At 35.4% G+C, this 23,937-nt stretch overlaps 1 protein-coding gene across 1 annotated transcript in view; it reads left to right on the forward strand.

Moving 5' to 3' along the window:
- LOC135202577 (cholecystokinin receptor type A-like) overlaps positions 1-23,937 on the forward strand; it is a 534,495-nt gene that overhangs the window by 295,800 nt on the left and 214,758 nt on the right. Inside the window, 1 exon segment of the mRNA XM_064232080.1 lies at positions 5,233-6,402. Within this exon segment, the coding sequence (XP_064088150.1) occupies positions 6,288-6,402 (115 nt within the window). The 5' untranslated portion in view covers positions 5,233-6,287.

Genomic DNA, 23,937 nt, shown 5'->3' on the forward strand with positions numbered 1-23,937 from the left:
TAATGGAAAGAGATCGGGTTCTTTAACTTAAAAAGACTCCCACTCACTTAGGGAATAGAGTCAACACGTGCAAGGAAAGATTTTAGAGCTGGAATTGAAACAAACATATCTGAAACATCAAGAAACCAGTCAGATCTCATCGGCAGACGATACAATTATCATTGAGTATCACAATTAGTCTTGCGTCAGGTCAGGTCAAGGTAACCATAGCTTACATAATCATATTATAAGTTGTTAAAACGTACATAATCAATTATAAGTTGTTAAAACGTACATAATCAATTATAAGCTGTAAACGGACATAGTCAATTATAAGTTGTCAAGACGTACATAATCAATTATAAGTTGTTAAAACGTATTAGTTTAAATGGACGCTGTCAAATATCCTGCAAATACGATTCCTAAATAAAACTAACATAAGACTTCATCACTTACACGTAAATGCATCTGAACCCTACTCCACTCACACTGGCGCCATTGCAGAGACAGACTACTTCGGATGGGGCCATTTCAAAATCAAAACGAATATTGCAGATGACATTTTGCAAAGGATTGATCAAGTGGAAGTTAACAGTTGAATATCACCTGCAATTAAAAATTGAAATATACATTCAGATTTATTTGGCCATCAGTTCGTTTGCCCTGCAATTCAAACGCACATCCTGGCAGAAATACCTACGACATAAAATGGATGGCAAATCGATAAAAATCCAACAAAAACCTATTCGAAACAACTCTGGCATAAAGTTTCCTTCACAAGAATCGCCCACGCAATATGCATCAAGGAATCTTTAATCTTCTGAGAGCACTTGGAGATGGTTTTACTGAAACTATTCTCGCCTACCACAGAAATGCACTTTGAAACCGATACTTAGAGGGGAAAGAGGCGTTCGTTCAGTACTATTTCACAGTAATTCATAAGAGTATTATTTTCCTTCAGCATGGTATACTTTGTGAAAATTATCAGGAATATATTTTTTTACAAATATATATATATATAATATATATATATATATATATATATATATATATATAGATAGATATATATATACCTATATATATATATAATATATATATATATATATATATATATATATATATATACACATATTCATATACATACATACATATACTGAATATCGCAGCCGCTACTGACCAGTCAACTGTTTTCTGGCGTTACAAAAAGCCAAAGCAATGAACCTTTCTATGCATAACAGAATAATAGCCTGCTCTTTACCGCCAATCCACATTCTGTGTAATAAATAAAGTTATATGCACAAAGCTAAGTCCTATACGCGCGAGAAACCCGCCCCACAACCGCCCCCATACACACACACACACACTCATGCATAGTCTCAATGACTAATTGACCGGTGGATAGTTTTTTGGCGTCGCATCAATCATAAATTTTGAATCCCATTCATTTCAATTACCTTTCCGCAGGTACCTCTCTTGTTAAGCTTCGCCTGTACGTCTGTGCAGAGAGAGAGAGAGAGAGAGAGAGAGAGAGAGAGAGAGAGAGAGACGCCTCCGCATGCAACCGAATCCCCCTAACGAGATGAAGCGATCTACGAGACATCATTTATCAAATTTCAATTAATGTGATCATTAATTTCTCTCCATCGCAGAAGTCGCAAGAGTCTCCTGGCGATGGTAATCATTAGTGGCTAATGATTACATCTACTGATAATAACAGCAATTCATTAACTCTCTTATGGAAATTAATGAGAGATCAAGCCACATACTAACGATCGTTAACTCCTAAATAACAAGAATTACATGAATTCCCCAAAATCATCAACTAATTATAGTAATAATGATGATCACAATTATTCCCGTTTCCCTTCCCTTCAATGTCCATCCCCCCCCCCCCCCCCCCCCCCCCCCCTCCCCCCCCCCCCCCCCCCCCCCCCCCCCCCTCACCCTCGCCACCGTCTTCACCCGGCCGGGTACAGAACGGTGCCCGTTGCTATTTTGTCTTAGCCAAAGTATATGGAATAATGGAAGACAAAAGTCTATGTATTTTGGTTTTAGCAATACATAATGCCGATGATAATTCGTGCAATATAAGCACATCAATTTGCCTAAAATAAATCATTAATAATAGGATGTCCCACGTCGATCTGAAACTGCCATCCGCGAAACGCCAGACCACAACGAGAATAAAAGGTTCCGAACCGTTGTTGGTACAATTTCCTGGCATCCAGAATTCACAGCAAATGACATTGTACCTCAATCTATGGCTTTAGCCATTCCTTGCCCAACCAACACTTTCATCCTCCTCCTGTTGGGTGGTCTGAGGTGATGTACACAATATAAGGAAGCCACTTCACCTAAAAATTATTGGTGGAACAATACTACCTTCTTCCTACCTGATATAATCAGTGATGTAAAATCCTATTCCCTATCTTCTTAGCCACAAGAGGGAGTAAAATGTGAAGACCGAGATCTGCTTCTGCATAAAACCTGGACACAAAAACAACAATACTGATTATTATAAAAACGTCAATGTTAAACCTTTAATTTTTCCATTATATTCTGCACTTTCTGTTTAACTATCCTAAAACTTATGTTAGTTCGTATCTGTTTTATTTAACTATTCAAAGCCCTATATTCGTTTCATTTGAATCTAAACGCCAGCATTCCGTATATAACTATTAGCAGTGTGGAAAACAATCATTTTTTTTATTTAGTTTTACAGAGCACAAAAATATAATCGTTATTCCTAACAATTATCTGTTAATATCGTCAATAATTCCCCTTTTCATTCATGTTATCTGTAAAGATCGTGGAAATACATTTGTTTAAATCTTATTTACTTACAGACTTAATGAAAACATTGGTCTTGTTTATCTTACGCTTACAGATTTCCAAAAAAAATCTGGAATATGTTATTATCTACTTTAACTATTTCTTGATATCGCGAAAACGAACTCTGCATTTTTTTTTTTACTTGCCAATGATAGAATACAATTCTGATTTGATTTGGACAATGTGGCAGCGACTATCATCTTTATTTCTTTTTTCTCTCTCTCTCTCTCTCTCTCTCTCTCTCTCTCTCTCTCTCTCTCTGCAGACTGATTTCCCTTTGGAGCCCTTTTGGGTTTAATAGTCAGATGACTACCCATAACGGTTTTTACCCCAAGATTTAAAGAACGATAGAAGACCACCTTCTAATAGGTTCATTTTCTGTGCTTTTTGATAACCTACGTACTCAACATTTATTATCTCTCTCCGACTTCCATCCCAAATTCCAAGCGTTTTCAGGAACCAATTTCCTGTTGGAGCGACGTGAAAAAGGACAAAGAGTGAAAAGTCGCAATTTTTCAGACGGTTCCGACAAAGGCTGATACTTTAAACACCGAATTAAATTGATATTAAAGGTTGACGAGGCGATCGCCTGACGTGAATGAAGATGAACCAATTTTTTCTCACAAGTCTTCCTCTTATTCATGCAAAAATTATTGACCTTTAAGTAATCGGTGAGGAACTACAAACTGTAATTAACAGCTATACAAAGTAAAAAAAAAAAATAATGATAACGAGTGCGTAAGTAAGGAACTTATCTAAACAATAACAAAATGAAAACTAATCGCTTCCATAACAACGATGAATTGGAATAAGCCAGTATGTAATGATATTCTTATGCCGATCTCTATCTGTCATACTACACTAAGTGTCAATAATAACCGCTGCTTCTTGTTGCCTTCGACTCAATCTATTCTTTTTTCCATTAAAAAGACACTTTATGGTCTTAGAAAACCATATAGTCTTTGCTGTACACAGAGACGATGGTATGAACGTAGTAACGGCACATACTTCAAATCTTTTTGTTCCACATCCTTTGCGTTTGAAGGTCGGATTTTAATTTTATTGTTTCAGACGTGAAGTGAGTTCTCCCCAATCTATTTTTAGCTCTCTAGGAATGAATTCTCAGATTGCTAGATTGGGTAAATAAGCGGGCTAACATACATAGGATATAAGGTATCGGTAAATACCGGCTTAGCACAGCCTCCTCTCTCTCTCTCTCTCTCTCTCTCTCTCTCTCTCTCTCTCTCTCTCTCACTGTGTGTGTATGTACTGGTCCATTATCACTGAGTACCAAAAGGCCTGCTTGAGTCTTTCCTTTATGTTCAATATTCAAAATACAAGAGGACATCACCTGTTTTGACTAATGCCACTTGCATGAACTTTTCGATGGTTTGAGAACCATAATGCTTCCATTTATTTTTTTTTGCTTTATATCTTGGATTTTTATGCATGCAATCTCTATATACTACCTGTTGGTTCAAAGTAGGAATCCCATTCCTCAGTCTGGGTTACTAATCTCCTACAGATATTATCTGGATCATGTGTGAATGATCTCTGTGGTGAACTTCCGTGCTGGTGCCAACATCCGTGGTACCCATCTTGCACTCACTTAGTGATGGTGGAACTGATCCAGAACTGAAGCCAGTTGTTTTGGCTATACAAATGATTTACTGCGTACATTCATGCGAGTGGTGGCAGGATGCCAAAAAGTTATACAAGTTATATTCCATTTTCTTAATAAGCTTCATTCCTACTAATCCAGAAGTAAATCAGTGATTAGCTTTTGTTTGTTAGAGTTTAGTTTGTGTGGTATTTTTACGTTGCATGGAACCAGTGGTTATTCAGCAACGGGACCAACGGCTTTACGTGACTTCCGAACCACATCGAGAGTGAATTTCTATCACCAGAAATACACATCTCTCACACCTCAATGGAATGCCCGAGAATCGAACTCTCGGCCACCGAGGTGGCACGCCAACGCCATACCGACCACGCTACTGAGAGGCTGTTTGTTAAAGTTGATGTGGTGACAGTAGAGGCATTTGGTATAACGTATAAAAGATACATCTGAAATATGTTTTTTTTATTTTTTTTTATTTGGATGTATGCACACATTTCTACACGCGCAGAGTTTCACGCAGTTTTCCTCGTACGAAGAGCTATGTATATAATTTCATGGACACGTTCCTTATAAAATCTCTCTCTCTCTCTCTCTCTCTCTTCTCTCTCTCTCTCTCTTCTCTCTCTCTGATCAAGTAACTTCAAATCCACGACAACATCTGGTTTCAAAATCTAATGTTTGAAAATTCACTGGACATATTAGTATAAATCTTACTCTCGCAATCATCACAATTAAGAATGCATCACTTCCATGTCTTAAAACACAAAAAGGTTAATAATCTTTTATCTTCTCTTTTGCAGGAACAGAAAATCCAACACATTAGTACGATTGTCCCAGTAAAAGCAGACTGAGTAAGATACTCGCCAAAGCTCGAAGGGGAATCGAATTGGAATTGTGTAAACAAACGCTCGTGACAATTGGAATTGTGTAAACAAACGCTCGTGACATCTGATGAAAATAAATCTCATTAACTCTTAGTCAAGGATGGACACATATATGTCAAATTTGTAAGTATACTTTTAGAGCTAATTTTGAAGTGGTTTGCTAATCTCACCTAAAAAAATATTAAAACAACAGTTTTGATTATCGTAAAAGCGTTTAATTATTGTTTTGAATGGATTGGCAAATATTCAGTTATATAAGTAATTTTTAGAGACTTTAGAAAAAAAACGAGAAACAATTCAAATAATCTTTGTTAGTGATTAACGGCAACTGTGTTCAGAAGCGTCACGTGATAGTTTCCCGCAAAAGCAGAGGAACAGAAAACACATCGTCAGGTAACCTTGGATCAAAAATCGAAAGTTAGGCCTAGCTCGTGACAGCAAGAAATACATCACTCTGTTTAACACGGAAAGTGACTTTCACGTTTACGTTCTTTTGAAAATCAAATTAAGTGGCTTTATTTTTCCTCTTCAATAGAGAAATATATCTATTTCCGGTGTGGCGGGCGAATTCAAAACAATCACATTCAAAGTAAGATTTGAAAAAGGGCAACGTGAAAAATTGAGCTTATAGAAAATTAAGCTTTACTAAGGGTGTGAAATAAATTATTTACTTATTTCAGATAGCTAGCATATTATCCAACGCAGAAAGTAAAGTGGTGAATACTTACAATATATTATCAATAATGCCTTTCAGAGATACCATGTAAAACATAAGGAGCGAAAAATCTGAAACGCGCTGTAAGAAACTTGAACCATTTGAATCTGACAATTGAAATCATGATACGGAAGTAGTGATGAGGACTTGAAACATTGTGGCAGAATCATATCACCCAGGTAAATCCCAAACCGTAATAAAACACAGCCAAATTTTATGAGTGACAGAAAAGGACGTAAAAAAGTGAACCAACAACATGGATATGACAGCATTGGGTATGTCCACAGCCTCTCTGGCGACAAGTTTCGCCTCTTCGGAGCTGCTGGCGACATCTACCGCCTACCCGGACTACTACAGCGACATACCTGAAGGTGAGCCCCCTTGACCTTTTCAATTTACTAATGAATAACCTTATCAATGAATAACCTTCAACTATGTTTCTTAAATAGGAACTTGTCATCTCTACATTTATACAGGCATTAACATATTACATGCATAAAATTAAGAAGTATTAGTAGATTGTTTAATATTTAAGTGCTCTTCATGTTTGCAGACTTTACAGAATGACTAACTTATTTACAGCTTTCCAATGAAGATATATTCATATATTCTCCGACACTCAGTTAATGGTACTTATACTGGTGATATTGATAAAATTCTATCACAAATGAATAGTACTTGTATAAGTACTATAGTAGATTCACATCAACCTTCCATTTGATGTCTAGGCCCGTCCCTTACGACGCTCCTGATTGGCTGTTGATAAGACAGTCGCAGGGCTGGAAACTCTCTGTCTCTCGAGAGAGTTCACATAGGCAGGATGTATGTTCCAACTCTCCTGAGGGATACGTCTTTCAAACGTATCCCTCAGGAGAGGTGGAACATACATCCTGCCCATGTGACCTCTCTCGAGAAACTGAGAGTTTCCAGCCCTGCGACTGGCTTATCAACAGCCAATCAGGAACGTCGTAAGGGGTAAGCCTAGACATCAAAAGCACGGTTGATGTGAATTTACTATAGTAATATCTATGTTATATTTACTATAGTAATATCTATGTTATATTATTCTATGAAACGACGGCATACAAGCTTTGATAATTATTATTATTATTATTATTATTATTATTATTATTATTATTATTATTATTATTATTATTATTATTAGCAAACATTCTTAATGGTGCAAATTAAAAGCCATGGAAAATAATGATTACAAAGTTTTCTTAAGTAATCCAGAACTCCATGCCATTCCATTCGACCCCTATCAAACACTATGTACATGCTAAATCAGTGAAAGCATTATTTTAATGATATTCTATCATTCACATTAGTACACTGCAATTAATCTCAAGAACAAAAGTTGGTAGGTGTAATATTTTTCAAACAATGATTAAATAAGCCATTCTAATTTTTACAGTAGGACAGTGGTTACACACAATGGTGCCGAATGCCCCTGTGGGGAACCAATCCAAAATATGAATCACATCTTGTGTAGCTACCCACTAGGGCCTATACTTGTTCGGACATGGATCTAAGAACAGCAAACGACACAGCACTCCAGTGGGTAGAACAATGTTGCAATAAGAAATGATGATGATTTATGTTTATTCAGTTATTCGAAATTCATCAACGACATCTATGAAACCAAGGTTCGAACCCGGCCTTCCAATCCCTCATTAGCAATCCGAAGTCCCTGGGTAATGAGAATCCAAACTTCAATACTGGGAAATAATCTGCGCGTATCGGTCTAGTTACTCTGAAACCAATACCAGCCCCCGCGGTGGTCATTTTCCTATGCAAAATGCAAAGCTCTCGAGGAAACGGGTCATAAGCTATTGCCACAATTGCACTGCCAATACTAAATATGTTGCTGCTGCATCGGTAGTGTTCTTAAAGCTAATCTGGTACTTGTGAAACAATCGATAATTGGCGTCATTGGCCTAAACAAAATTCGTGCCGACTTCAATAGTTAATCTCATCGTTAAAACTAAGACTTAATAGTGAATACTATCAAGTTCTGCTTTTAGCCGCCACGAATTTTGTATAGGTCAATGTTGCCAATTATCGATTAGTTCACAAATACCAGATTTACCTTAAGAACACTATTCAGTTGCGGATTCAGAAAGTATTCATTTTCTCCACGCTATTATCAGTCTAAGATGTGTTACTTCAGAAACAATTTTAGATAATAATGTTAAAAAAGTGAAGGTAATGAAGCATAGAAGAGGGTTAAGACGACCCCCAGGGACGACTACGTATACCGTCCCGAAGCTCGATTTCCGCATTGATATAGGCCTATGGTGACCTCCCTGAGCAGGACGACGGCTTACCTAAACGTGGAGTCGATTGCCTATAGACTAGCTATCAGTGCTACGAAATTTATCGATACATACTTTGTTTCATTATTAATGTTGCCGTTTTTTATGAGCAAACATAACATCATATGGAACAAGCCAAAATGATCGTTGATTCGATCAGCATGCTTCCGAAGTATGGTGTGACATACGTGGAAACAAAGAAAAAAGTATAGAGCAGGGTAATACACAAATAAGAATATATATATTTATATATATATATATATATATATATATATATATATATATATATATATATATATATATAAACATTTGTTCGAGTAATCAGGGTAAAAACAGTTATGGGTTAACTTCATTTATTCTGTCCTCCAACAATTTTATTTCGAGAGTGATAAGACTTAATATTCCAAGATGATCAGCGTGATTATCTTGGATGAGTAGAACAGCAGGTCAGGATTATCTACAATGGAAAATCCGCTTCAGGCCCTAAAAACTGTGGGTGTTGTGGCTTGTAGCTACGAAATGTTAGGAATAAATCGCTCTTTTCAGGCGCTATGGTATTGATTTTGAGACTAAGATTAATATGCTTTGTATGACGTCGCCAGGACGTTTCCCAGAAACACCAGTTGTTCGCGGTCATACAGGAGTTATTAAACATTGCCCTGAAAGGCAGAGTGCCCAGCATCGGAACCAGTGCAAAAACCGCGTTACTTAATAGGAATGATCCGAAATAATAGCAGCAGTTATTCGCGTGTTGTTCTTTATCAAACAGGAGGGAGAATGTTTAGTTTAGTTTTTTTTTTAAATCAAGTTCCAACACAGATTTCCTGCTAAAGTCCTGTCGTCAGACAAGAGTTTGAAACGGGAAAAATAAAAGGAGAAAATGGCCTCTAAAACCAAATCAAAGGCTATTCCCTTGCAGGGATTATGTGGCACATATAGAACAGCAAATATTCGCCTGTGATTCTTAAACAAAAATGAATGGGTGTATTTTTTTTACATAAATCTCATAACAGCGTAACCATTCAAGTACTAACTGCAGAGAAAATGGACAAATACCAAAGAATGAAGTAGATGAAACTAGGGCCACTGAAGACCTGGTATGTACTACAATATGGCAAGAAAGAAGAATAATGTCGTTTACAGACGGCTCAGTTGAAAGCTGACAAGGGGGGGAGGAGGGGGTAGGAGGGAGACTCTGGTCCAGAACCAATCGAAGGCAACGATCTGTACCCGAAACACAAACCAAATTAGAACGGAGCGAGACCAAACAAATCTGACAGGATATACTACACACCTGGTCCTAGTAGGTTTTGAATCGAGTGCTGCGTCAAGAAACCAGATCCAACTCGCACACGAATCTTTCTTTTTACAAAAGTTCTTCAAATGCATTAGCATTTATTTGATCAAAATAATTGGTCAAATAACGAAGAAGAGAAAGCACTGTGTGCCTCAAAGGCAAGAGTGTTATTTTGGTCCCGCGACAACTCAAACAAAATCACATACAGTCAAAACAGTCTTATGACGAAGCCAAACAACACCGGGGTGAAGCTAATGAGAAATGACTAAGATACACAAAGCCGCCAGTAACTTCTCAATGTGCAAATAAACAAATAAACTTGAGCACTTGAGGACTTAAGTTGTGAGATCCGACAAGAGAGAGGACTGACTATAGCGCTGAAATGTAGAAGATTCTAAAGACCTAAATCGTTCAGGAGAGATACAGCCGTGATTTTTTTATGGACGTCGATGGCACGGGACATTTAACCCCTTTGCCTGACTTTGTTATGGAGGAGGAAAAGAAGCGCAAAGGTGATAAAAACTGTTCGCTTGATCCCAAAGAAGGCGATAAATACTACGCCTCCTGAAATGTTTTGTAAGTTTATAGGCATAAAAGAAAGAGGAAACTTTGATGAACAGGAATTTAATCGAGTATTCTCAATGATTATACAAAACACAGTCACAAAATTCAGAATTAAAAAAAAAAGACTAATGTAAAACCGATGAAAAAGAAGAACTGATAAATTGGACATACTGCTTACACTTACTGCTATTATGCGCATATTCCCTCTTACTCACAAACATACATACACACACACATGTGAGCTTCACCTCCCAACCTCCCCCCTCCAAAATATAAAAACGCACATAAACACACACACACACACACAAAACATTTACATAAGCACTCACAATTTCCTTTACAAGTTTCACTGGGAGTTCTTCGAATGAGACAAACCACCCCCGAAATACTAAACATTTAAGCATAGGCAAACAATCACTCAACCATCATCACCTTGAAACACTCCCGAAAAGTCCGCCTGTTCTTTAAACACCATTCTCATGTTTAGGATTCAAGGATTCAAATCCCATTCAGACACAAGTCACAATAGTTTACGATCAAAAATTCGGGGGACGTGGAATCGTGATGGGACGACACCCAATAAATTTACTTGAAAAAAAAAATTACTCAAAAAATGAATAAATAAATATATAAACAGAATTATCCTGCTAATCGCACGAATATGATCAAAATAGACAAATCCTCACAAAGAAGAGAGAGAGAGAGAGAGAGAGAGAGAGAGAGAGAGAGAGAGAGAGAGAGAGAAACTGAAGCCATTTCGACGGGGATACGGGGATAAACATCCTGACTTCTCACTGTATCTCTTGGTGAGAAATTCCTCCTTTACGCTATTTAGAAAATTTCCTGGAAAGTTCGAGGTCACAAGATGATGGGATCTCAGAACACGTAGTACACAAAAATCAATAAACGTGTGTCTATATATGTATATACCTTATATACATCATATATACATACACATATATGTGGATGTGTATATATATGAGTGTGTGCAATTTCACTGTCATTATATGTACCTACATATATGTGTATGTATATTATCTATATATCTATTAATATGATAGATATATATGTATATATTATTAATCTATATTATATATATATATATGATAGATTATATATCGCTTATATATCTCGATATAGACATCTCTATCTCTACTCAATCTAATAGCTAGCTCTCTTCTCGCAACTCTAATATAATCTAAGATATATCTATCTATATATATTATAATAGCTCTTATAGTCTATCTCTCTCTATCTCTCATATATATCTGGTATATATCTAATATATACTTTATCTACTTATATCTCTATATATCTAGTCTCTCTATACTTATATATCTCTTTTATATAATACATAATATATATCTATCTTTTCTAATTCCATATATGTATATGTAATAATATATACTATATCCTTTCTCTATTATATATATATATATCTATTAATATGAAAAATATCTCTATCTCTCTATATCTCTTATTCTATATATCTTATATATATCCCTTAATATATAATATATATATTACCTATAATACCCATTTATATATACATATAAATATATATATACATTATATGTATAAACTGAAATCACGAAAGTTAAGGGAACGTGAAAATAAATCCATAAATAAAGATCAAATGCCACAAAGGAAAAATAAACGAAGGAGGTCTGCAAGATCTTTCGACTTTAAAAGTCCTTTACTGAGCAGATACTGACATAAATACGAGAAAAGACAATACAAGAAGATTCGTATAACTGACAGATAGGGATTATAAAGAGATTAGTACCTAGAATCCGACACACCTGGAAGATAAGAAACCTTCCCAAACAAGCATAAACAATGGGTGCAATTAAAGGTTTAAGACAATCATCTCAGATACAATTTCCAGACAATTAAGGATTAGGTGACAGTATTCAGAACTTGGTAAACAAAACCATATTCACAATACATGAAAGACATACATACAAAAATTAATAACTCTAAGGCAACTGATTTTTATGAAGTAGTAATTATCTTTCAGAGGTCCTTCTTAAACATGTTACAGATACAAGGGTCTAAATGAAAAAGGCCACGACTAACATTGAAATTACAATGAAAAGTAAGTTGTATTAAAGCAGATTCTAAAAGATTTCGTGATAAGACATCTCTTGACCTTGCAATTACTGAACTATCAATCCAATTTATTCGGTGGTTGTTTTCACTTAAATGAATGAATAATGCATTAGATTTTTGCCCAGTTTTTACAGAATATTTATGCTGGCTTAGCCTTACTTCTAAGCCTTTGCTGGACTGTCCGAGATAAAATGAGGGACAATCCATACATGGAATTTTATATATTATGTTGTTGCTTTCTCTGGGGCCATTTTTTATTAACATTCTTTTTAGTGTGTTATTATAGGAAAAAACAAGGTTGACATTAAAAGCTTTCAACAATGGTTTAATGGTTTCAAATCCGTTAAAATAAGGCAAACTGAGAATGTTCTTAGAATTTTCTTTCTGTGTGTTATTTACAGTATAAAACTTTTTGTGGGCTTTATTATAACAAATGTCTAATAAATGTGAAGGATAGCATAAAATAAATCTTTCCCTATTTTTCTTATGTATTCAATTTCTTGATCCAAATATTGTGGACTGACAATTCGCAATGCTCGTAAAAACATAGAGGAAAAAATTGATATTTTTATATTAAGATGGTGGCCTGAGAAGAAATGAACATAAGTTAAGTTGTTAGTCGGTTTCCTATAAATACTGAATTTACATTGAAATGGTTCTCTATGTATCAAAACGTCTAAGAAAGGGAGGCAATTGTCTTTTTCTAATTCTAGAGTAAACTTAATCGATGGTACCTGGTTATCTAATTTAGAGAGTAAATCATTTACATCAATACCGACAGGAAGAACAGCTAAACAATCATCAACGTAACGGTACCACTTTACAGGAATATGAATGATATTAGGTAAGTAGCGTTTTTCAAAGAATTCCATATACAGGTTTGAGAGTAATGGTGATAAAGGACTTCCCATTGCTCTTTGCCCTACTGATAGATTCGTTAGTTTTGATGTATGTTCTCTTTTTACTAAAGTCCCTATAGACTCTATTTTAGAATATCTTAGTAATGAACTTACTCAGCATGAATTACCTCTACCTATAAGTCACATTATTTCACTCACGAGTTTGTGCATTTGTGATTGTAAGTTTATATTCAATGGTGAATTTTATCAACAAATTTTTGGCATGGCAATGGGAAAGCCTATGTAACAATGGAAAAAATGCCACGAAAAAGAATATTGGGTTAATGATTGGTCGTTGAAGAGAGAGACATATTTATTGCTTATAGAGGAAATACAGGTAGCTCCCAGGGATTGGTATGCTAATTACTTAAGGATGGACAAATCAACATGCAATTTCCGAGAAAGATGTTTATAACGGTCGTGCAAAAGGACACACGCAAATGAGGAAATCCACAGCGCTCTATGAAAGGCTAAGTACCACATTACGCTCCACAGCGACTGGCTGTTCTAACCAAGATATAAAATAGTAAAATAGTGTGTGGACATAACTCCCAAACTCTTGGAAGAGTCCTACCAGAGACATGTTAAGCTATTTGGACAACACATTGCAAAGACAACATGAAAATAAATAAAAAGCATGTACATATTTGTATCTTAGATACAAATTTACGCGCTTTTAAAATCTCAAAATAACTGTGACTCTCCCGCAAATATACCAGTTTATATAGTATAAAATTGGAGTGTAAAATCATAAAAGTAAAAAGGTAATAAAGTGTTATCAAAATTAGAGTTATTGAAATTACAAAAGTAAAGAGGTAATAATCGTTTTAAAATTAGAGTATAAAATTCTAAAAGTACACCGGTAATAAAGAGTTATTAAAATTAGAGTATAAAATGATAAAAGTAAACAGGTAATAAATCGTTATTATCTAACCAGTCATTACGCTACAGTATTTAGTAATCAGCACTGCCTAAAGAGAATGATGGGGTCAGGATAAGGGTGTGAGGTATCATTACCTCCAATTATGATTTTACACCCACATTTCGGTAAAAAAAAATACTCTGTTTATTTTCTTATTTTTTCTTTTATGATGAAATGTAAACTGACTAAAATTCTGAGCATGGCACCAATTTGTTTTGTTTTAAGAGATTACTTGAGGTATTGTATAATACTCTATTACACGTAATCTATATATATATATATATATATATATATATATATATTATATATATATATATATATATATATATATGCAGAAGCCAGGTACTATGTCGTACCTCTAAATAAATGGGGATACAATCCACAATGAAGTAAAATCCTCTTGTAGTTAAAAATATATATTTCTTGTACAGGATTAAATCTTTCGACCATCAACTGTGAACAAGGCCACAGTTGATGGTCGAAAGCTTTAATCCTGTACAAGAAATATATATTTTAAACTACAAGAGGATTTTACTTCATTGTGGATTGTATCCCCCATATATATATATATATATATATATATATATATATATATATATATATATATATATATATATATATATATATATATATATATATATATATATATATATATACATTATATATATATATGGAACTTTAATGCAATTTAATTTTGTTAGCACTTTTCTTTTGGTTTCTCATTTAGCGGCTGATGAACTCCTTCCTCTTATGTCTGTCTGAATATTCTTTATTTCTTATATTCCATAGACATTGCAGCGACCTACAAATCTCTAAGAGTCCCGTCCAAAACTCATTATCTACCCAAAAGTCTGACATTTTAAACTATAGATCCTCTTCAGTGCCGTTTCTCGGTAAATGAACCTCTAGTTCATCAAGCCTCGTCGAAGACACCACTCACAGGCAAACTATCAGTTCTGAACGACTTAATCTGAAAAACCCCTATTCGACTGTCGTGTCGGACCGTGATTTGCTCATTCAAACCTCAATTATCAGGTTTGTCGATCCCGCTTGACTTCCGGGCTTGATCAGATCAGACTTGACTAAAAAAACACCCTACCCACATTCAAACTTTTAAACCCCGCCCACTTCGATCGGGCATGACAAATCCCATCTGAGGTGAGTGGCCGGACTAAGTTAAGAGAAGGTGGAAAGTAGAATGGGGAGAAAGAGAATGCGAACGGAGGAATTAAACGGGTTGCAGGAAGGGGACGCTGCAAATAACCTTAAATAATACCTACAGTGCACCGTAGGAGGTGCACTGACAGCACTATCCTTTTGTGGGAACCTCTTGAAGAAGGGAAGGTTATGTATGTATTTAATCTCAGTTGAACATTTCAGCCTATAAAAAAATTTTCTTATAATAGAAAAAACTTCATTGGTTCATTGGTGTTTTGGCTAAAGACTTTAAGCATAAGTAGAGAGCCCAAGCAAGCCATGAAGTGCAATGCAATGTCAACCTATAACAAATTTTTCGATAATCCAAAAAAAACTTCATTGGTGTTTTCGCTACCCCGAGCAACCATGGAGGGCAATGCAATGTCAACCTATAACAAATATTCCTAAAATAAAAAGAATAAAAAACTTCATTAGTGTTTTGGCTAAAGACATTAAGCACAAGTAGAGAACAAGCAAGCCATGGAGCGCAATGCACATAAAATTTACAGACTGAAACCTGGAATGAACCTCCTTCTCTCAACCGCACATTTACAGACTCCGAATACTGAAACAGCTTCCACAAGTCACAGGCGTTCGCCGCAACATTCCTCAAATTACTTCTGGAATGAGGCCTCTGAAAGCCACGGCACATGACTGCAAGTGGACATCAGTAGCTGTATTTCATACAAAGTGTCTGGCATTCATCCTTTGAAAGTACAATAATAATTCTCTCTCTCTCTCTCTCTCTCTCTCTCTCTCTCTCTCTCTCTCTCTCTCTCTCTCTCTCTCTCTCTCACGCCCTTACACACTCTGAGTACTTAAATTAACACAAACGCAAAAGAAAAAGTAAGTAACTTTACAGCCTCTCTTTCTCCTAGCATGTGAGGATGAATGCACAGCCATAAAGAGGTAAAAGAACACTCCTATAAATTAGAGCAAACACTGTTTGTAAATCGTTCATAATAGTTTTATAAATAACATCTAAGAATCGTCCTTGGAGAAGACGATGTCACGACCCAGCAGCGTCTAGAAAAGAAGGCGAGCATTCAAAGAGGATTTCTAAGTCAAACGGATAAAAAAAAATCTGTTACCGAAGGTGTGTAACCGAGACAAGATATATGATGAAAAAAAATGTAAACAATAAAATATAGTTAAGTAAAGGCGCTTTAATCCTCATCTACCTGAGAAGGATTCTTTTCTCTCTCTCTCTCTCTCTCTCTCTCTCTCTCTCTCTCTCTCTCTCTCTCTCTCTCTCTCATGGATAATAATAATAATAATAACAATAATAATAATAGGTCTTATTGAAAGAAACTATGGCTATTATATCAACTTATATTTTGATCTATTTTTTTATTTACTGTGACAAATAAATAAATTTGTAACCATTATCCCTGAAATTGACTCCTCCTGATGAGTAATATCGGCGCAATACCTGCCAGTTGTAGAAGCAGACAGAAAGCTATTATTGGAAAAATAGAGAAGACTATTTACAAGTTGAATGCAGCTGATGCAGCAATGTTTTTCAATAAGACTTGTTTGAAAGAGGGTCTTCTTCCAAAATAATAATAATAATAATAATAATAATAATAATAATAATAATAATAATAATAATAATAATAATAATAATAATAATATGTAAAACCTCTCGACGTTCAAGTAACTCACTGACATGATGGTCATGCGCCCTTATCTATAAAAGGAGGTACAGTAAAAAGAACGTAAGGGGTTGCAGCTAGGGGCCGAAGGCACGCTGCAAATAACCTGAAGTAATGCCTACAGTTCACCGTATCAGGTACACTGACGGCACTAACCGCCTACGGAGTCCCAAATCGTGAAGATCACCAATTCAATAATACCTGGTAGGGTTCGTTCCGTTTATGTAGTGAACTCTCTCGAAAAACGGGATTATTTTCCTGACGTTCTTGGTATAGTGGACTGCCCGTCGTGGGCGTTGGGTACGGATTATATTTCTGAGTTCTGCACATCAGGTTCTTTTTATTTTCATTTTTTTTAACTTAATCTTTCGAATCTGGACCCTTCTCTCTCTCTCTCTCTCTCTCTCTCTCTCTCTCTCTCTCTCTCTCTCTCTCTCTGATCGGAGAGAGCAGAAACTATAGGAAACTTCAAAATATGATGAAAATATACGTATATGCATTTTTTTTTTTTAAGTTCTACGATACAAAATTCTTTACAAAATTATACATCAGGAGATAGACTTGCACAAAATTTCCAATATACTCAACACCTTGTGTGGGATATTATCATTTATGAGACAACCCGGTAACGGTTACCTAATAGTAACTTAATATAAGTCACCTTAATGTCAACAGAATGCACTTTAGACACGCTGCCCAATTTTTATCCACAGGAAAAACAATAAGTAATAAGAGAATTTCTTGTCAGCAGTTTCAAGAGGATTAGTGCAAAAGTAAAAGGAATTCATCATAAAAGTGTTGTTAGACCAGCGATGGTATATGGGGCTAAGACGCGGTCAATCGAGAAGGCTCAAGACAGGAAGTTAGAAGTGGCAGAGATGAGGATGTAGAGATGGAGGATGTGTGGAATCGCCAGAAGGGATAGGATCAGAAACGACTATATCAGAGGGGAAGTCAAAGTGGTAGAAGTGTCAAAGATTCAGCAAAGAAGACAAAGAAGACTGCAGTGGTTGGGTCACGACATGCGGAGAGAGGGGGATCGTGTGTGTAGAAGGGTCATGGAGAGGGAGGAGGAGGAGGAGGTTTCCAAGATTCAGATGGAAAGATAACGTAACAAATGACACGCGGGAAAAGGGGTTAAGAGAACAGAATGCGCAGGATAAAAGAAGATAGAGAAAGCTTACACGGAACAGCGACCCCATACAGAGATGGGTAAGGGCTGAAGACAAAGAAGTAGTTTCTTATGAACAATAATTTCAGCCAGTTACAAGTGACCACGACTTTGAACAAGATGTATTATTACGCACAAAAAATTACGATAAATTACCAAATATTAGAATCTATTGAAATCTACCAAAAACAAAGAAATCAATTTCTAATCCGGTTACAATCTGCTAAGACCTTGAATTATTCTTATCCAAAGAAACCTACCACGGATATGCAATAAGTATTTTTTCCTACCTTGCCATTTCACAAAAAAAACTAAAAACTAAAAAACCCTCTTAGAACTAACCAAAACTAACAAATAGCGTGTGAAGTGTGGCTTCTAAGAATGAGTGAAAGCGTTTTGACAGAACATCAAGAGCAAAATGAAACATAAGTAAGGACTATTTTAATATTACAGAGGTAGAAAGTACCTACTATGAAAAGAACAGAGGAACTGTTCAGCCACCACTTACTTAAAATAGATATTGATCAGTAGTCTTATATCATTTACATAAACATATCATAGAGTATCCCACATAACACAATGTTTACGGGACATAAAATTAATATAAAATCAATATCCTGTCGAAGGAATCTATTACTAAAGGTTGAGCGTAGATTGGACAGTTTAACAACGGCTTCATTCCATCGACGATCCTGTAAAAATGAGCTGCAGGATATTAGTAAGATTATTACTGCAGAGTTTCATTACTGTTAAACACGGAGGAGAGCTTAAGAGTAATCAAGAAGAGAGAGAGAGAGAGAGAGAGAGAGAGAGAGAGAGAGAGAGAGAGAGAGAGAGATTTAACACTTTGCTAACAAGTTTAAACAGTAAACAGCCTTGCCACTCTTGAAGTTACGAATTTATCTTTAAAAAGGCTGAAACCAAAGGTCAAAGCAATACTTTTTAAAACAATCAGTTTTCGAACTTATGTATGATTTTCACATACTGGACCAATGTTCGGGTCATATATCTTCAAAGCCTGAGATGGGGTTCAAAGTTATGAATGATTTTTAAACTCTTACGTTCAAAATTATGATTGATTTGTAATATATTAATCAATACCCAATGATATATACATAATTATTTTTTAAACATCAATCAGCATTGATATGAATCATACAATACACTCTATTAATTAATGCTAACTAAAAATTAAAATCTTGTGAAAAATTAATATATAACAAACAACGTACGTTAGCTTTAGACCAATTTCGAAAATACTCCGCCACTCTACGTGTAAAAAAGATCAATAACTCCGATTTTATACACATCGTCCAGAAAGTTACATAAAAATGCATCAAGAACGGAATACCATAAAATTGCAGTTATTTGATGGAACATACTGTCTCAGTAATTGAGGTCAAGAGCGAGACGGATTCAGGGCAATAAAAAAAATGGCTCCTGGGGTCGGTAGAGTAGAAAATGACCAGGTATACTTCGGCCACAAATAGAAGAAAGTGGGTATTTAAGTAATCACATCCCAAAGATTCACTTAAACCCATATTCATCCGTTCCTGGAATCGGTCTTTTCGAAAAGCCTTTCTTTACACGGGCACTGGCCGTCGTTTCATGCACAGTATAACGTCATGACGTCACACTTGGTTTGATTGAGCTTGAATACGGTTTGTATGTATATAAAAGAATTTGATTGACGTCACTTTCCTGGCGAGGGTCAAATACATTACAGGAAAAAGATGATCATCTCTTATGTAATATCGCTCAGGTGTTTAGCACCTGATTCCTTTTACAGTGAAGAAAGGATAAGTTGTAAATCCCCACATTATTGATCCAGAGTTAAAGAGCATCGTCTTGTGAACTTCCCGAACTGGGAGAAATAAAAAGTTTTTTTTTTTTGTAGCTTCAGGAATAGAATGGATTTTAAATTTAGACCGAAGACCATGGACTGGAACCTATGAGGTCATTCGGCGATGAAAGAAAAATTGAGAGTAAAAGGTTATAAAGGTTTAACAGGAGGAAAAACCTCAAAGCAGTTGCACTATGTAACAATTGCTAGGAGAAGGTGGAGTGTAAAAAGGAGCAGAGGTACAGTAAAAGGAATTAAAGGGGTTGCAGCTAGGGGCCAAAGGCACGCTGCAGAGAACCTCAAGTAATGCCTACAAGGCACCCAGTGAGGTGGACTGACGGCACTATCCCCATACAGGGTTTTTAGCAAAAGAAAATATGGTAAATGCATAAATCATTATAAGCAAAATTCTACAGAAGACAAATTCAGAGTGCACCACCTAAGGAACACTTCAGTTATCAATACCGAAAATCTAGCGGGATCTCCGTTATGAGCAAAATCCTGTGGAATACTTAGAGGCACTGTTATTCGAATCTACGGAATACCTCAACTGGTACGAGAAAAAAAAAAAATCTGTGCATTTCAATGTTTCAACACGGCAAAATTACACTTTGATTTACAGAAGTCATACCGCGTAGACATCAAAAAGCTGTACTGTCAATTCCTGGAAACCTAAGAGCTTGTGCATTTCACCGGAAATATTCCTAAAAAAAAAAAAAAAAAGAATCCATCAACTTGAAAAAAAAATCCATCAACTTGAAAAAAGAAAAAAAAATCACAAAATAAATTGGCGATGGGGGGAAAATTTGCTCACAGATTTCTAGCGTCCTGGATTAATTAATGGACCGTCAAATCAAGGCTTCATGAGCACTTGACTCTCTCTCTCTCTCTCTCTCTCTCTCTCTCTCTCTCTCTCTCTCTCTCTCTCTCTCTCCCCGTATCATTACGTGAGCGATTTTATGAGTTCACCGACATCCAAGAGACCGAGCGAGAAAACGTCCATCGCCAAATGTAAACTTTCACGTGTCACCAGCCAAAGACACGAGGAAATATGTCGAAGTTCGATTTCATCGACGTGTAAATTTAACAAAAATAACCTTTGCGGACGTCAAACAAACGCGTGGCAGGTTAGTGGACTCCACAGCTGGATTTGGCCTTTGATGTGCATTTTTGGGACTGCTCACGAAGGCTGCATTGGCAACCGGTAAATATGACTTCGTCGGGTTATTAGGGAGCACCTGCCAGGTGATTGCAATTACAACTTCGAAGGATTCTGCCGTCCAGTGTTAAGTGCTTTGGTGATTTTTTTTTTTGTCTTTTATTTACCCATGTTACGGCGACAGGATATTTCACAGTTCATGTTTTGTGCAACTATGTTATATACCAACGTCTTTTTTCCGATGTGTAGCACGTGCGGTTCTTACCATAAGAGAGTAAAAAATATATTTCCACTTACACAGAGCTCTCGAAATAGTAACCCGACCAGTTATCGGAATAAGCCAGTGACAGGATTTATACAATTCGAAATACACACACACATTTATGCATACATCTCTCTCTCTCTCTCTCTCTCTCTCTCTCTCTCTCTCTCTCTCTCTCTCTCTCTGTTTGTCACTCTTTAAATAGGGTTCAAAGGAGAGACATTCAAAAGACTGACAGAGAGGCGATAGAGATGGGACAATTACAGAAAGGGAAACAAATAGGCTACATTTTATTAACTGGACCTGACATAAAAATGGAGGACAACTTGACGAATATAAAAACTAGTATTTTAAGTAACTAGACAATTTCTGCAGTGTTAAAAGTTTAGGAAAACAATTAAGGACTGAACTGCGGCCTTTGAGGAGTTTTCAAAGTATAAAACCATGTCACTCCTTTGATTTTCCTTATTTTTGGTCACTTTTGTCATGTCACTCCTTTAATTTTCCTTATTTTTTGTCACTTTTGTCATGTCACTCCTTTGATTTCCCTTATTTTTTGTCACTTTTCATGTCACTCCTTTGAGATTCCTTATTTTTTGTCACTCTTTTGTCATGTCACTCCTTTGTTTTGCCTTATTTTTGTCCTTATTTTTTGTCCCTTTTGTTATGTCACTCCTTTAATTTTCCTTATTTTTTGACACTTTTGTCATGTCACTCCTTTGATTTTCCTTATTTTTTGACACTTTTGTCATGTCATTCCTTTGATTTTCCTTATTTTTTGTCACTTTTGTCATGTCATTCCTTTGATTTTCCTTATTTTTTTCACTTTTGTCATTTTATCCACTTCCTTTGATTTTCCCTATTTTTTTGTCACTTTTGTAATCAACACTTTAATTTTTTCCTTATTTTTTTGCCCTGTCATGTTATTCCTTTGATTTTCCTTATTTTTTGTCACTTTTTGTCATCACACCTAATTTTTCCTTTATTTTTGTACTTTTCTGTATGCACTCCTTTGATTTTCCTTATTTTTTGACACTTTTATCACATCACTCCTTTAATTTTCCTTATTTTTTGTCCCTTTTGTCATGTTCATTCCTTTGATTTTCCTTATTTTTTGTCACTTTTGAGACATCACTCCTTTAATTTTCCTTATTTTTTGTCACTTTTGTGACATCACTCCTTTAATTTTCCTTATTTTTTGTCACTTTTGTCATGTCACTCCTTTGATTTTCCTTATTTTTGTCACTTCTGTCAAGTCACTCCTTTGTTTTTCCTTATTTTTTGTCACTTTTGTCATATCACTCCTTTGATTTTCCTTATTTTTGTCCTTGCTGAATGTCCTCCTTTTGATTTTTCCTGATTTTGTCCACTTGTCCATGTCACTCCTTTCCTTATTTTTTTTTTTCCCCCCGCATTGACCCTTTAATTTCCTTATTTTTTGTCACTTTTTTTTGTTTTTTTTGTTTTTTTCATGCACTTGGGGGGCCGTTTTTGGAATTTTCCGGTTTTTATTTTTTTGTCACTTTTGTCATGTCTTTAATTTTCCTTGTTTTTTCCCTTATTTTTGTCACTTTTCTGTCATGTCACTTTACATTTTCCTTATTTTTTTTGGGTCCTTTTGTCATTTTTTGTCATTTCCTTTTGAAATCCTTATTTTTTTTTTTTTTTGTACTTTTGCATTTCATTTCCTTTAATTTTCCTTATTTTTGTCACTTCTGTCATGTCACTCCTTTGATTTTCCTTATTTTTTGTCACTTTTGTCATGTCACTCCTTTAATTTTCCTTATTTTTTGTCACTTTTGTCATGTCACTCCTTTGATTTTCCTTATTTTTTGTCACTTTTGTCATGTCACTCCTTTAATTTTCCTTATTTTTTGTCACTTTTGTCATGTCACTCCTTTGATTTTCCTTATTTTTGTCACTTTTGTCAGTCACTCCTTTTTCAATTTTCCTTATTTTTTGTCACTTTTGTTTTTACATGTATCCACTCCTTTTGATTTTCCATTTATTTTTTGTTTTGCACTTTTTGTCATGTCATCTTTAATTTTCCCTTTAATTTTTGTCAATTTTTTGTATTTTTTTTGGGTCACTTTTCATTTGATTTGCTAATTATTTCTGTCACTTCTCTTTGTCATGTCCACAACTTTTAATTTTCCCTTTTTTATTTTGTTTTTTGGTCACTTTTTGTTTCATGGTCACTTCCTTTGATTTCCTTTATTTTTGTCCACTTTTGTCATTTTTTGTCACTTTTCGTTTAATTTTCTTATTTTTGTACCCACTTCCTTTGTCATTTTTTTCCACTTCCTTTGATTTTTTTTCCTTATTTTTGTCACTTTTTTTGTCAAAGTCCGTCTTTGATTTTCTTATTTTTTGTCACTTTTGTCATGTACTCCTTTAATTTTCCTTATTTTTTTGTCACTTTTGTATGTCACCCTGAATTTTCCTTATTTTTTTGTCACTTTACCTTTTGTCCATGTCGCTCCTTTAAAAAAATTTTCATTATTTTG

Source organism: Macrobrachium nipponense, chromosome 30, assembly GCF_015104395.2.
Source record: "Macrobrachium nipponense isolate FS-2020 chromosome 30, ASM1510439v2, whole genome shotgun sequence".
Taxonomy (NCBI): Eukaryota; Metazoa; Arthropoda; class Malacostraca; order Decapoda; family Palaemonidae; genus Macrobrachium; species Macrobrachium nipponense.